Raw genomic sequence first — 16,578 nt, forward strand, 5'->3', positions numbered from 1 at the left:
TAGCAAAAAGAATTTTATATTTTGAAATATGTGAATTTTTGTGAGACAGGGTCAGAACTGTTTTTGGAGTCCCCTGTTCTGAGTTTAGAAAATCACTAAAAATTTTACAAAAATATTTATGAGTTTTAATTTATATTTCTAGATTTCTTATTGAGCCTATTTTTCTGTAGAAACAAGTAAGAACACCATATGAAAATCCTACAATGAGAAAACTTATTTTTAGTGGCAAGAGGTCAGGACAGTTGAGTGGTGAAATAGGGGAGACTTTAACTAATAAACTGTACTAATTGGCTGAACAAAAAATTCTGAAAAATTTATGATAAGAATATATATGAGTCTAGTTTCATAAAAAATTTACATATTTAAATTTTGAGTTCCGTAGCTCGAGTTATAAATGATTTAGTGACTGATGCGCGAGTGGACAGCTTTATCATAAATAGTGAGATAAATTTTAAAAGTAAATTTTTATACCCCGAAGTAATAAGTTAAGTAAAGTAATGTCTCGAGCTCGACTCCGGCTACTGTCTCGGGTAAGGGGTGTTACAATAGGTAGCAAGCAGGCGCAACGACTAGTTGAATACTGGCAGTCTGGCACAGCCACGCAGGCCAGCTGGACGAAAAATTATTTTAGAATCTCAAAATCTCAATCTCTCTTATATAAAGTAAAAATTAATTAATTCAATTGATTGATGTTGATGAATGATGTATTACTCAAGTGAAATTTGGTCTTATTTTAACTTGTAGAAAATTTCTCCTGTTATCATGGTTATAGGAAAATAAAGAAGGTTGAATGCTAATAATCGTTGATTTTTTGGGGAAAATTTGAAATTCTCAATTATCTTTATTGATAGAAGTTGGAATTTGGGATCTAGAGGAGCTTTGGAGAAGCTAACGAGTTGGAGATGAAGAATTAATGGCGAAGAATTGAAGGCCCATTTTATTTGTTTTTTCTTTTTTTTCCCTTCCTACAATGAAGCGTTGATCAGAAGATTTAAAAGGTTGAAGATTATTTTTTCCACTTTAAAAGCTGAAGAAAAAAAAATATTGGGCCCCCTCCAACCGGGCAGCCTCATTCCCAGACTACCCCTAGGGCTAGGCTTCTTTTTAATTTATTGGGTTTAACCATTTTTACGTTTTAAATTTTTATTATAAAGTTTTGGGTTCTAAACAAGGACTTCATGGGTTTTGAAATTTTAGAGAATAATGTTTTAAATGTATGGCAAGACATAAAAGATTAAAAGTGGAATTTTAATTTAAAATAAAACCCCAAAACCATCAACACATCTCCAAAGGGGGAGAAGCAGCAAAATGAGCTCATTGTCTTTATTTTCTTCTTCGTTACCAAAGAGAGATGTAGGATTGAAAGATTTTGTTTACTATAAATGTGTTGTTTCTTTGGTTTGATTGTATTTCAATAATAATAAAAGCATGATTTTATTGAAATAGGTGTTTTTAGAATTGCATTGGAGCCTTCAACAGGTAAAGTTAGTGTCTCATTGCATTAAGATAATTCTCATCAAATCAAGAATTTTATTAAAAATATAAATATTTCCCTAATATTGAAAGAGAGCTTAATTTTTAAAAATAAAATAAAATAAAAACATCATGATTCACCAAAAAGAAGCTTCTTTGAATGTAAATTTTGACTTTAATAGATCTGAATTTATTATTTTTTAATGGAAATCTAGCATCTTAAGGAAAACAAAGATAACAAAAGAAAAAAAGAAAAAAAAATCAATAGCAGATTTGTTTTGTTTTTAAATATTTTTATTGTAATTTTTAAGATTTAAAATTTTTTTTAGATTTATGGTTAAAATTTTTTAAATGTATCAAAATAAAATTTTAGCTATAGTTTAGGGGCTTAATTAGTAATTAACTATTTAAATTAATGTGTCGCATAATCCTATTAATGGTAGTTAACGGACAAGTGACCAAAATGTAACAATTTGATAATGTTAGTGACTATTATGTAATTTTTGAAAGTTGGGCAACCGAAATGTAATTTTAAGCAAAGTTTAGGAACAATTAGTGTAGTTTACCCTAATTTTTGTGTGTTGTATCCCAACATTTTAGAGTTCTTTTGCAATTGGTGTTTTTTTTTTCTTATTTTAATATCAGTTAGCTATGGGTTATATAGGGTTAAAAGATATTTTTAAAATTTTTTAAAATATATATAAATTTTAATTTTAAAAAATATTTTTTTAATTTTTAGAGTTAAGACTAAATTGACAGATATTGTAAATGTTGAAGCCAAATTCATTGATTATTTTAGAATTAGAACTAAAATGACAAATTTTGTAAACACTGAAAGCTAAATTTGTTGATTTTTTAAACATAATTTTTAATATGTTTTTAACAATTTATATTTATTTTTAAATATTTTCTTTACTAATTATTGTTATTTTTGAAAGATCAAAATAATATTTTAACTATGGTTTAGGACTAAATTAATAATTAACTATTTAAATTAATATTTCATATAATCATTTAATGGATAAAATTTAATAAAAAGATTAATTTACCCATTTCAAAATGTATAAAAGTTAATTTATCTATTTTTCCAGTGAAGGAACTGAAAAGCTCAAAGGCTTCTTTTAAGCCAAATACGCTTTAGCCAAAATTGCCTGACTATTAGCTGCTGTCTACCTTTTTAGTTGAATCATTTCCTTGATTTTCTACTAGTAACTTTAATAATACATATATTAGGGTAGTCAAGGAAATCTGAATTCAGAAAATACTATAATTATTATTTTTAGGTACTCATCCGAGTCCTGAAAAGCAAATTGCAGATGAAATGTTTAATAGAAAAGCAGATACGGAGAAGTAACAAATCCAATCAACTTGATTTTCTGAAAAGATTAATCCTCAAATTATTTCAATTCTACAACAGTCTTCAGAATATTAATTACTTGAAATACATGTAGTTGCTCTAAACCCAACTCCTCGCAATAAGGTTTCACTCATCCTTAGGCTTCGCTTCTTTAAGACAAGAGCCTGTGTTCTCAACACTATTCTCCTAAATCCCACATTATAACACTTCCTTTTTTCTTTTCCCCTTACCAGTTAGAAACTCCAGATCAAAATGCACTTAACCGAGAAAGACGGTACCTAACCGAAGTCTTTAGACAGGGATTTGAGAGCTGATAACTACATACAGTTTGTTCCAGTCCCAATCATCCATGTTGGGAGCTACAACAGCAGCACCCACACCAAATGCGACAACGAGAAAGGCCAATGCTTTTAGGCACCCAGGGCCTCGCGATAGTCTTCCAGCTATAAGCTTACAGTACTTGTCTGCATCCTGAAACAGTGCCTGTGTAGCAGCATCTGACTCATTGCCCATTTCTTTCTCATTCTGAGAATCACAAAATAAAAAAAGAACAGAAAATCAGGTCACATCTTAAATGACTTATGTCAGAGCAAATCATCTAAAAATCTGGTATAAAAATAATTGTGTAACATATATTTCTATTGAGCTACTAGATGGATGGTTTATTTTTAGTACAGTAAGCACCTTGTTCCTAAAATTCTTGATGGTTTCCCTCAAAGGGTCAAGAGTAGTAAGTTTTGTGGAGTGTTCTTTCCATTCATCTGAAAGCCTTCTAAGAACACTCACACTCGCTTCCAGATTATCGAGATAAACCTTGTCCTGTTCACATGTAGTAAAAAATAAGAATAAATCGACATGAAGTTAATTAGAAAAACTAAAACTTTCCTCCATATAAAGGTTTGCTAACAACTAAAATAGCTTATAGCTCACCCACTGCTTGTAGCACTCAGCGTTCTGGTTCAAACACCATATGACTATTCCAGCTGCCTCTTTGGATAACTCAGGAGAGCCTGCTCAAAAAAAGATACACTCAAGCATTGAAACTTCAATACGAACAAAGTGGATAAAGAAATGGGGCAGGTAAGGCTGGGGGGAAGGGATGCAAAGAACAAAAAGTTGTCAAGTGCAAAAGCATACTTTCTCCTGCTGCTTTGATAGCAAAGGCGAACATCTGAAGAGCCACTTGTCTCATTGCTTTGCTTCCGTGAGCACCAGCAAGTGCAACTTCCTTTACTGTGGGATATATGGCCTCAAACCTTTCAGTCGCCTGCACCAATAGGATAATACTTACAAAAACACGAGAAACTATAATGATTTTAACATATAAGCAATGACACAACAAATTCAAGCAGTTAAACTTTTAACCTACCTTCACCCTAGATGAAGATGCAGGGAAGGTAGCTCGCATCAGTATCTCAAATGAAGATGGAGGCACCAAACGTTCCCCTTTTCTAACAGCATTATTTACTAAAATTGAACGAGCTTTTGAGACGGATAAGATCCTACACCAGAAGGAGAATAATTCAATAAACCTTAATGAATTTGTAACTCAATTAAAAGGTTAAAAATAGACCAAGACGAAAAAGGCACAAACTGTAAAAGTCTTAATACCATTCCACCAGTTGTAAAATTAGATCTCTGGATTGTGGATTACAGTTTTTGCTACTAAGTACAGGCAAGAGGAGATGTGCCCACGAGTACAGTCCCACAGCAAGATCTCCTTTGGATGCCTAAACAAATACAACATTAATGTCTGAACTGAGATAAGAAGCTTCTCAAAAAGTAAAGATTAAGAGATTGTAAACTGCCTTTCCAAATTCATATACCAGTTAGAATAAAGTTGTTTTCCCATCTACCTACCTGAACTATCGTCCACGCAAAAATGGGGAGCTTATCTTGTCCTTGATACTTGGAATTTTCTCTCAACTTTGGCAATACACTAATTAAAGCATCAGGTTTACGCTGCAATACCATACCTAATGCCACAAATATACCAACCTGCATAGCATGTTTCTACATCAAACCCCATCTGATACCTCAAAAACATCAGAAACCAAAAGAATAGAAGAAAAACCAAATAAAATAACCAAATTGCCAAATAAATTTACCTTAGACTTCAATGATGTCTGTTGCGCACCTTTTTTGGAGCCCTTAGCACCTGCTTGTTGGGCCGCCAAGTCCTCAAGAATGATGTCTAAAGACCATAATACAAAGAAACCAAGTGCCTCAAGGGATCGTTGGCTTATCCAGTCAGCTGAGGTCTTATAAACAGCATCAGAAATATGTGAAAGTGGTATCTGTTGAAGGACAAATTCACTTTGGTCAGAAAAATAAAATATATAATACAAAGTTAAGCAACGATCAATAGAGAACAAAAGGAATCTAATTGACATCTGAAAAAAAAGAGTAAGCACAATAACGACAGTGAAGACATCACATAGAAAGGTCTGAAAATGACAGATGGAAAGAACCTTAGAATAACAATTAAAGTTTAAACAACATGAGAAAAAAGTTTAAGGTCAATTCAAAAAGATATGTTTCTTCAAATAAAAAGAATTGTAGGATAATTTTAAATGTTAAAACTAACATAATATCAAAAGTTGAGATGGCGCAATGGAAAATCATAAATCAGTGCAATTATTTATGATTACTCAAATAAAACTAAAAATTCCAATCACATTCCTGGCAAAACCATGGATGATAGCCCGTTAATCTGGTCAAACCACAAATCGAGCTTTGGCAAAAAGTTCTCAATTTGAACACTCAATCATGCAAGAAATTAATGCGTTAAAACCTCCTCCATTCCTCCAATCTAGCTAACATAATCAACAAATTCAAATTGTGATCAAATAAAATAATAATAATAAACCCAGAGCGCGCACACACACACACAAAGAAAAAAAAACACTCACATCAGCAAGCTTGGCAACGGTACTCTCCCTGAAAAGCTTCAACCAAGGAAACTGCCCCGCTACCACTAGCTGAAATACCTTACCATAGTAATCCGCAAACTTCTGCATTTGAATTTCTTGCTGTTCGCCATTCCATTCCTAATTCCCCAGACAAATTAAAAATATTTATATAATGAATCCAGTTATCCAAGCAAAAGACAATCAAATTTATCATCTTGGTACACTTACAGCGAAATAAGCAGAGAGATCAGTGGGATCGATCTTCGCAGCGGCTTCTACAACCGTAACCTTAGGCTTCTTCGGCTTCTTTTGCTTCGCCTTCTTCTCCTCATCTGCTGGCTTCCCGTTAGGTTTAAGGCCATCCAGATCACTGCCATCGTCATCGTCGGAATCATCGATGACCGATCTTTTAGGCTTATGCTTGGCATCGGCATCAATGGCAGCAGCAGCGTAAGCTCTTTGAGCTTCAACAATCCGACGACGGCGATCATCGGACTGTTGCTCGAGGGAATGGAAAACGCTGGCGGAGCCATTAGTTAGGGTTCCGTTAGGACGGGGGAGGTTGGGATCGGCGTTGGGCTTGGTCTTGCGTTGACGTTTGGGATAAGAGACCTTTTGCCAGCCGTGGTCAACGTGGTTGGCATTGGTGGTTTCGTGAAGATCGACGGACTCCATTGTTGGGAAAATTTGGAGAGAAATGAAAGAAGGAAAATTGGAGAGGAAAATAGTGAGAAAAGGAAATATAAATAAGGAAAGAAAAGGAGAAAAGGGAATGGATAATAAGGAATTAAGCAACGCAAAACGCGTAAATACTTTTGCTCAGATTAGGGATGCATTGCGGACGGAGGAGACGAGACAAACGATTCAGAAAAACGGACATTAATTATTATTTATATTATCCTTTGCTAAATATTTTTCTTCCCATTCTATTATCTGCTAATTTGGAAATCAATTTTCTTTTTCTTTTCCTGCGATACATAGTTTTCTTTCGTGCGATATAGGGATGATAGCGTGTAACAATTAAAATATATTATATTTCTTTGATAAAGTATATATTATTTGATAGGTTGTTTTCTAATGGCAAGCATTTTTTATTTCCCGGCTATGAGAAGTTTTTCCATAAAATGGATATGGAGAGGGTGCTGGTTTCCGTGGACTTTTAATAATCATCTACTGTTGTTACATTGAATGAAATTGAGAGAAGATTTGAAGAGGGTACCTTTAATATTTGTGAATTTTTTGGTACAGGTTCATGATGTGCCCCCGGGTTTCTTTTATGATGCTATGGCCAGACAATTGGGTGATTTTCTTGGAAAGGGTTGTGAAGTTACTTATATATAAAGGTTCAATTGGATGTTAGACGCCTTTTAAAGAGAAAGAAGAAAGTGATGTTCGCGTCTGGTAGCTGTTTTTATGTCTCTTTTAAATACGAGAGATTGACTCTATTTTGTTTCTTTTGTGGAAAGTTAGGGCATAACGGCTCGTTCTATCAAGCAAAAATGTCATTGAGGGTTGAGGTTGCAGAGTTCAGTTGGGATATGTCGTTGAAAGCTCAGTCTAGGAAAGCTCTTGCCATAAGTAATGTTTGGTTACGTGATGAGGACGAAAGAATAAAAGGGGGTAGTCGGTTTGGTAATAATGTTTCTAGTTGGAGTAAGGGGGAATGAGAGGAAGGGGAGAAGTTGGCTCTCATATTGATCCTATATTGGGAGTGAACTTGGAAGGAGATATCAATTTATCTTTAAGCCTTGATAGGGAGTCAGTGAAAATTCAGGATTAAGTGGATATGAAGCATGATTCAGAAGATTGTGTTATAGAGGGTGGGGATGGAAAAAAGAGGCCTAGAAGGGAGGGTATAAGTTCGAGTGGAGATAAGGAGTTGGGTACTTTGGTTGTTCGGGAAAGGAGGGTGGTAGGACAAAATCACTTTTTATTGGCAGCTGCTAAGGGGCAAGTTGACCGGTCGCAATGAAAATCATAAGTTGGAACGTCCGTGGATTGGGGAGTCCACGGGCTGTAAGAAGACTTCGGTACATGCTGAAGGTGTATAATCCCCAAGTGGTTTTCTTTGTAGAGGCAAAGTTAAGTAAGGATCAGATTGAAAGAGTGAGAAGAAGATGTGGTTTTTTTAATGGTATAGATGTTGCTGCAGATGGGTCAAGAGGAGGGTTGTGTTTGGCATGGAAAGGGGACACTACAATTAAGCTTCGAAGTTTTTCTAGGAATCATGTTGATGCTAAGGTTATAGACAATGAGATAGGTAAACAGTGGAGGTTCACGGGTTTTTATGATAATCCTTATGCCCGTAAAAGATATGTCTCTTGGAATGTGGTACGAGGCTTAAGGCGTCAACAAGATCTTCCATGGTTGGTATGTGGTGATTTCAATGAAATATTATATGCTTGTGAGAAAGTAGGAGGGGTGCCAATGGATAAAGGGAGAATGATATCATTTAGAGGGGTACTGGAGGAATGCCATTTAATGGATGTGGGTTATTCGAGGGTTTTCTTTACATGGGAAAAGGGTAATTTACCGGACACGGATATTAAGGAGAATTTGGGTAAGGGAGTGGCAAATGCGGAGTAGATAGACATGTTTCCAGTTGCAGTGATTTAGCACTTACCACATTCTTTTTCTGATCATTGTCCCTTACTGATTCAAACAGATCAAGGAAATAATTACATGTCGAATATGAGGTTTCGTTTTGAGGCTTAGTGGGTGGTAGATGAATCTTTTGAACCTGAGGTTAAACGTGTTTGGTCATCTACTTCAGGTAATTTACTACACAGGTTGGAGGTTTTAAAGTCTGGGTTGACTTCTTGGGTATGATCAATTAATAGAAACAGAGAGGGTTTGAAAAAGAAGTTGTCGTCGAAATAGGAATATTTGATGGCTAAAGAGAGAGATGATGAGAACCTAGCTGAGCTCATTGACACAAAGATCCAATTGAACCTTGAAATTGAGAAGGATGAGAGATACTAGGAGCAGAGGGCTCGAGTTAATTGGCTTAAGCTCGGAGATAGAAACACGAATTTTTCCATAACCAGGCTACTAACCGGAAACAAAGAAATGCTATTCGTAGTTTGGCGTATGAGGATGGGAGGGAGACAAGTGATGGGGGCGAAATGGAGGAGATTGCAAGGGGTTTCTTTCAAAATCCTTTTTCCTTTAGGAGTGTTGGAAACTTGGATCACATTCTTTCTAGGATTGAAAGATGTATCTCAAACGATGATAATGAAGGTTATTGGAAAAATATTCAGAGGAAGAAGTTTGGGCAGCTTTGAAAAGCATGGGACCAACAAAGGCATCAGGAGATGATGGGCTCCCAATTTTATTTTTTCAGAGGTGTTGCACATAGTGGGATGGGATGTTGCGGCCTATTGCTTGAATATCTTGAATGAGGGGTATGAATTTCGACCCTTTGAATATTACTAATTTGTTCTTATCCTAAAAATCCCTCACCCAACAAATTTAGGGAACTTTAGGTCCATTAGCCTATGCAATGTTCTATACAAGCCGGTAGCAAAGATGATCATTAACCGCTTTAAAGATGTGTTGGAATCTTGTATAGATAATGCCCAAAGTTCTTTTGTGCCAGGGAGATTGATATTGGATAATGTGCTTCTAGCTTATGAAATTTTGCATACTTTGCATCACAATAAAGTGGGGAAAAAGGGGTTTATGGCGGTAAAGTTGGATATGAGTAAAGCTTATGATAAATTTGAGTGGAAATTTCTTTGGGCAATGATGTTACGATTGGGTTTTGATTTAGCTTGGATTGGGGTAATTATGAAGTGGATTTCTTCTCTGTCATATTCGGTTGTATTAAATGGGAAGGGTGGAGAAGTTTTTAGACAGTCTAAGGGACTTCGGTAAGGGGATTCGTAAAGCTCATTTTTGTTCTTAATTTGTAGCGAAGGTCTGTCAGCTCTTATGAGGCTTGCAATAAGGAATGGCTGATGAGAGGAACAAAGCCTAGTAGGAGTGGTCCTTAGATTTCCCACTTGTTGTTCGCTGACTATTGCATTCTTTTTGGAGAAGCAAATGCAAATCAGACTCTAGTTTTAAAATTAATACTAAGGGAATATGAAAGGTGTTTGGGTCAATGTGTTAACTATGATAAATTGACCATATTTTTTAGTACTAACACTTCAAATGGTGATCGTTGTATTATGTCCAACTTATTAGGGGTGCGAGTCTCTAATAATCCTAAAAGGTATTTGGGTTGCCTAACATGATTGGGAGAAATAAAAATGCCTCTTTGTAAAATTTAAAGTATCTTTTTAAGAGGAGAATTGAGAGTTTGAATGTGCAATTCGGGGGGGGGGGGTAAAGAGGTTTTTATAAATGCTGCTTTGTAGGCTATCCTTACATATTCTATGGGGTGCTTCTTACTTCCAAAATCTCTTTATGGCGAATTGGAGGGCATCACGGCTACATTCTGGTGGCAAAAAGGACCTGAGAGGAAGGGTATTCATTGCTGTGGGTGGAATCATTTGTGCGATTTAAAAAAAGATGGGGGTATAGGTTTTTGGAATTTTTCCAATTTTAATGTTGCATTCTTAGCAAAGCAAGGTTGGCGTATTTTAAATTATCTGAATTCTTTGTTAATAAGGGTCCTAAAAGCTAAATATTTTCTGAATTCTGAATTTTTTAGTTCAATTTTGGGAAATCTACCTTTTTATACTTAGAAAAGTGTCTGGGTAGCGAAGGGTCTTTTGTAGAGCGGGCTTTGCTGGTGAGTTGGAACAGGAGAGAAGATTTCAATTTGGGAAGATGTATGGATATCGAGATCGGTCATGAATATTTCAAATAGCAATGTTAGAACGAATGGGATCCATCAAGTGTCGAACTTAATTGATGAACACGATAGAGAATGGAAGGAAAGTCTCGTTGCTAATACATTTCCAATTTATTTAGCTACGAAAAGCTTATAGATACCTCTATTAAAGAAGGCCCACGAAGACTTAAGGGTATGAAGTGGTGAGCCCTTAGGGGAGTTCTCAGTCAGAAGCGCCTATAAACTATTACATAGAGGTATTTTCTATCCTATTAATTCTCAAATACAAACTAAAATACAAGTCTTTTATACGAAGGTATGGGCATTACAACTCCCTTCTAAAATCAAAATCACAATGTGGAAATTTTCTTGGAATTTTATTCCCACTTTTTTTAATATAAAGTCAAGACGAGTGGCTACAGATGAGCTTTGTCCTAATTGTCATGGCGATGCTGTAATATCCTGTTTTGAGTGAAATCGGAACAGTGGTTTCAGGACCACAAATCTGACGAGTAAAATTTTTATTTTATTATTATTTTAATGTTTATGGAATTTTAGTAAGTTCATATAAAAATTTTGTTAAGAAATTTTGACGTTTGCATGTTTAATTATGTAAAAATGACTAAATCATACAAGGTACAGAGTTCTATTAGTTAAAAGGGTTAAATGACTATGAAACTTTAAAGTGAAATGACTTAGATTGTAATTAGACCATTTGAGTGGTTAGTGGATATTCATGGCAAGGTTTATTTGAAATTTTGAATGTTTTTAAAGGTTAAAAAGGTAAATGAGTAAATCAGGGTAAATTAAATAAAACAAAATATTTTCCCATTTTCATTCATCTTCTTCCACCGAAATTGAAGGTAGAAGAAACCATTTTTAGGGTTCTTGATTTCGACAAGCTTGGGTGGTGCATGTAAGTGATTTTTGAGCTTGTTTTTAATGATTTTCATGTTTTTGGGATCGTTGTAGCTTAATCTAGCTAACCAGGGGATCAATTTGCAAAAATTTTAAAGATTTAGGGTTTTCCTATGAATGTTCTTGCATGATTCTTGATGTTTTATGAAAGATTATGAGTCCTTGCTGATAAATAAACAAGTTTTGAAAAGTAATTTTTATGAAATTGTAAAGATTATTTTAATGTTTATGGAATTTTAGTAAGTTCGTATAAAAATTTTGTTAAGAAATTTTGACATTTGTATGTTTAATTACGTAAAAATGACTAAATCGTAAAAGGTGCAGAGTTCTATTAGTTAAAAAGGTTAAATGACTATGACACTTTAAAGTGGAAGGACTTAGATTGTAATTAGACCGTTTGAGTGGTTAGTGGATATTCATGGCAAGGTTTATTTGAAAATTTGAATGTTTTTAAAGGTTAAAAAGGTAAGTGGTAAATAAGGGTAAATTAAATAAAACAAAATATTTTCCCATTTTCATTCATCTTCTTCCACCGAAATTGAAGGGAGAAGAAACCATTTTTAGGGTTCCTGATTTCGACAAGCTTGGGTGGTGCATGTAAGTGATTTTTGAGCTCATTTTTAATGATTTTTATTTTTCTGGGACCGTTGTAGCTTAATCTAGCTAGCCTGGTGATCAATTTGCAAAACTTTTAAAAATTTAGGGTTTTCCCATGAATTTTCTTGCACGATTCTTGATGTTTTATGAAAGATTATGAGTCCTTGCTTATAAATAAACAAGTTTTGTAAAGTAATTTTTTTTATGAAATTGTCATTTAGGGACTTATTTGTAAAAGTAGTAAAAGTAGTAAAAGTAAATGGTGAAATTTTGAAATGATGATTTGTATGGATTGATATAGGTCCCTAGAGAAATCAGCTAGCTTGAGAAAAGGATGAAAATGCTTAGATTTCAATTTATGAACTTAAGGACTAAATTGTGAAAAAGTTAAAATGTTAGGGGTAAAATTATAATTTTTCAAAAATATGAAATACGGGCTTAATTGAATAATAGAAGTATTAAATGGATTGAATTTTTCTATTTAAATCAAGATAGACCTTGTATGAATTTAGATCAGGGAAAAGCTAAAGCTTCGGATTAGTCGATTTCGTTCTTACGCTCTAGTTGTTGAGGTAAGTTCGTATGAATAAGTATCGTTTCTAATGCTATTTCAATTATATGTTATTATGTTAATTTTCATATAATTTAATGATGAATATCCAGCTATGCCATTATGATTATCAAGTCCCGTTTGAACCTTAGGAATTCGTAGGATACAAATGACATGTCATTAGGGTTTTTAAACTTGTCGTGGATTTGTTGCGGATACCACAGCTCGTGTGAGCAGCATTATGTAGCTTATATTTCAACCCACATCTCATGTAAGCAGGCCCATTTCACAGCTCGTGTAAGCAACAATGTAAAGGAAAGGTTATGGTTATCTGTTTAGCACACTTCGTGTGAGCTTTCCTGAGTATTCGATGATATTCTAAATGGTTCAACGGGTATAAAAAGGAAAGGAACGGTAAGTATTCAAATGAACTATATCATGTAGTTATGAAAAGGATCAAAATGGTAAGTTCCCAAATGGAAGTATGTTTATGTTCATGAAAATGAAGAATGAATCAAATTATGTATGTTTCCATGGAAATGAATTACACATATGTTAAATTCAATTGAATTATGTATGAATGCACTAACTTGAGTATTGATGATGGTGATTAGGCTTGTACTAAGCTTGTGGTTGGATAACATTATGCTTAGATGAAATGGTAGATTATGTTTCATGATTTATGAACTTACTAGGCATTATGTTCTTACGTAGTTTTTTTTCCTATGTTTTATAGATAATCAGAAGCTGGACCGATTCAGAATCTCGTCGGAGATCTATCACACTATCCAACATAAATACCAGTACTTTTTGATGTTTTGGCCAAGGTTATAATGGCATGTATAGGTGGACTTGTTATGATAATTAGTTGAAAGTTAGTTGATAAGTTTAGCATGTATAAGTTATTTTGGTGCCTTATTAGTATGTGTTAATGTGACAATGATTTGATGCATATTTGAATGGCCAAAATGGTACGTGATAAGTTAAATTCAATATGGTCAAGATATGGTAAGTTTTGGAAATGGTATTGAACTATGTGTGTATGTTTGAAATGTGGTAAAATGCATATATTTAGGTAAGTTTGTATGTTTGCATTTGAGGTGCCTTATATGGCATATTGGTTGAATGAATTTGGACTATTGGATTGGTCATTTCATGTTGGTTTTGGTCATGTTTTTATGCTTTGATTAGGTGATTTAAAGGCCTTTAGATGGTTTCTTGAATTGGTGATGGAAATGGCTTGTTTTAGGGAAATTTCATGTCTACATGGCCTGAAACACGGGCATGTGACTCAGCCATGTGTGACACACGGCCACGCGACACGACGGTGTGTCCCCTGTAGGTTTTAATGCATGCAAGTCAGGCTGTTACACAACCTAGCACACGGCTTGATACACGGGTGTGTGTGGCTATTTCGAGAGTTACACGGCCTGGCACAGGGTGTGTGACTTGGCCATGTGACCCAACTCAAAAAGTTACATGGGTAAGGACATGGGATGGGACACGACAATGTGTCCCTATTTCGATTGTTACATGGGTTGAGACACGAGTGTGTGTCTCAGCCGTGTGAGGCATACAGCCTAGCCACACAGCCGTGTGACCCTTGCAGTCCAATTTTTCTAACTTTTTCATGAACTTTCCAATTGTTTCCAATTTGGTGCCGAATTGATTCTAATGTATTTTTAGGGCCTTGAGGGCTCGATTTAAGGATGAATTGTATGTGCATGAATGAATTATATCATGTTGTTGTCAATGTATGAAATGCATGTTTAATGTTTAGTTTGTTCGGTAATGCTCCGTAACCCTATTCTGGCGATGGATATGGGTTAAGGGTGTTACAGATGCAGATAGTACTAATCACATCCTTAAGGAGTGTCTAGCATCAAATGAGACCTGGGTTAATTTAAACTTGTCGTGGATAATTTCAAATTCAATACGAAATAGTTGGGAGTGGCTAACCTGGGTCTTTAGGCATAGTACCAATGAGCAATGTAGGCTGTTTTGTTGTGGAGTGTGGGCAACTTGGACAAACAAATACAAGTTAGTGCATGAGGGGAAGAAATCATCTAGAAAGGAAACTACTAAATAGGTTTTGGATTACATTAGGGTATTGGACGGGATGGAGGGAAAGAATATTACCAGACAATTGACCCATATCACTTAGAATCCCTCACTTAGAGCCACTATGAAGATAAAATTCGATGCAACTTTTAATGGTAACAACGCTAGATCTGCGTTGGGGGTTGTGGTCAGAAATGCGCCGGGGGAGGCTGTGGCCTCGAAAGAAATTAATCACAGGTCTGTCCTAATGCCATTCGCCACAGAGGCGCATGCATGTCTCCAAGGCATTGTATTAGGGGTTTGGGTTTTGACTCGGTAATAGTGGAAGGCGACTCATTGACAACAATTAAGAAAAGTAATTGTAGTAGAGCAAACAAATCCATTATAGGTGTGATTATTAGAGATATCCAATAGTGTAAGAGGCTTTTTCACAGAATAGATTTCCAATATGTCCCAAAAACAACAAATCATCTCACACATTTGATTGCAACGGAGAGTATGAGGAGGGGAGAGGAAGCTTACTGTGAAGGAGATGTCCCAGGATTTGTCAAGAAAACATTGGATCGAAGGAGACCAAGGGCACTAGATTGATGGTTTTGGCCTCTATGACCTTGTTTAGGGAGAAGAATGGGCATGAGCAAGGAAGATTTTTTTTTTGGAAACCTGTCCTTGGTGAGTGCAACCGACAATTTTGAGGGATAAGGATGATTACTTTTTAGGTGGTTGCCAGTTATATCTGAGTAGGTTTGTTTACTTTCTGTTTTGGATTTGTTTTCTTTTTTTTTATTGGATTTAAGATTACTTTTCTTGTTGTTTGGGCTGGTACTTATGTTTTAGTTTGTATTCTGTTTCTGTATTGGTTTCCTTTATAATAAAAGCTCAGTCTGGTATTATTAAAAAAATATATATGTTAGCTGTTTATTTAAAAATGCATAAAATTTTATTTTAGAAAAATAATCCAAAACTTAAATATTTGTAATGTAATAAAGTGATAATAATTAAATATTATAAAAAAGATAAATTTAATATTTTTAAAAAATAATTTTAAACTTTTAATCCAGTTAATTGAAATGTAATAAATGTAACACTCCATATTCGATCTGATAACTGGGTCCGAGTTATAAGATGTCAAATTTGTTGCAAGAGCAATCACGATTAATTACATTTCAAATTTATAGTTAATACACATTATTAATATTAAGACATCATTACGACATGTCATATACGAGCCTTATTCGAGCTTACGAAAGCTCTTTAGACGACTTGAGGTTGAATAAGAACCAAATTGTAAAATTTTTAAAATATCGAGTTGGTGCCGTAACTTTGGGGGTTCTAGATTGCGACGCAACTCATTGTCGAATTCTCATCGTGACGTGACCATTTTTTTCCAAAAGGTATAATTGGTACCAATATATAACACCTAAAAACAATTTCATATTTCAGTTTAGCCATTTCACATAATAACTCCATTTCTATACACTTTTTTCTAGTCTTAAGCACCATAAAGTACACTAATTATCATTTCAACTCGTATAAATCGATTCACATGATCTTTCACATGCTATCCATTAGCATTTTGCATATAACACTTGTAATACCAAATAATATCAAAACAAGACACATAACATTACAAACATAGTGAACATAGGAAACATATGTATTCATGAGTCACTCTTTATAACTATAACCGAAGCATCATAAAATCGTATCAATTCTTGTCAGATCATCAAATTTTCATTTCCTTTCACTAAGGTGCTTAGCTAAACCATAACGGTTACAATTAAAACTTTTTATGGCATAACATATCAAGCTCATCTTTCATTATCTGATTTCAAAATTCAATTTAATGTTTCCCCTAATGCAATCTTAGTAAAAATGGACTTGGACACGCAAGTTAACGACACTAAACCAAGATAGCTCATATGGGCAT

General features: G+C 34.7%; 1 protein-coding gene across 1 annotated transcript; it reads right to left on the minus strand.

The window, feature by feature from the left end:
* Positions 1 to 2,824: 2,824 nt before the first annotated feature.
* LOC121213667 (uncharacterized) lies at positions 2,825 to 6,766 on the minus strand. Its single transcript, XM_041086549.1, has 10 exons — positions 5,971 to 6,766; positions 5,743 to 5,880; positions 4,939 to 5,127; positions 4,691 to 4,828; positions 4,442 to 4,560; positions 4,200 to 4,332; positions 3,968 to 4,097; positions 3,761 to 3,840; positions 3,515 to 3,649; positions 2,825 to 3,355 (listed from the first exon to the last, which is right to left on the minus strand). The coding sequence occupies exons 1-10, from the start codon at positions 6,415 to 6,417 to the stop codon at positions 3,122 to 3,124; spliced, it is 1,743 nt and encodes a 580-aa protein (XP_040942483.1). The 5' UTR covers positions 6,418 to 6,766; the 3' UTR covers positions 2,825 to 3,121.
* Between the last annotated feature and the right edge of the window lie 9,812 nt (positions 6,767 to 16,578).

Source organism: Gossypium hirsutum, chromosome D01 (assembly GCF_007990345.1).
Source record: "Gossypium hirsutum isolate 1008001.06 chromosome D01, Gossypium_hirsutum_v2.1, whole genome shotgun sequence".
In the NCBI taxonomy this organism is placed as follows: domain Eukaryota; kingdom Viridiplantae; phylum Streptophyta; class Magnoliopsida; order Malvales; family Malvaceae; genus Gossypium; species Gossypium hirsutum.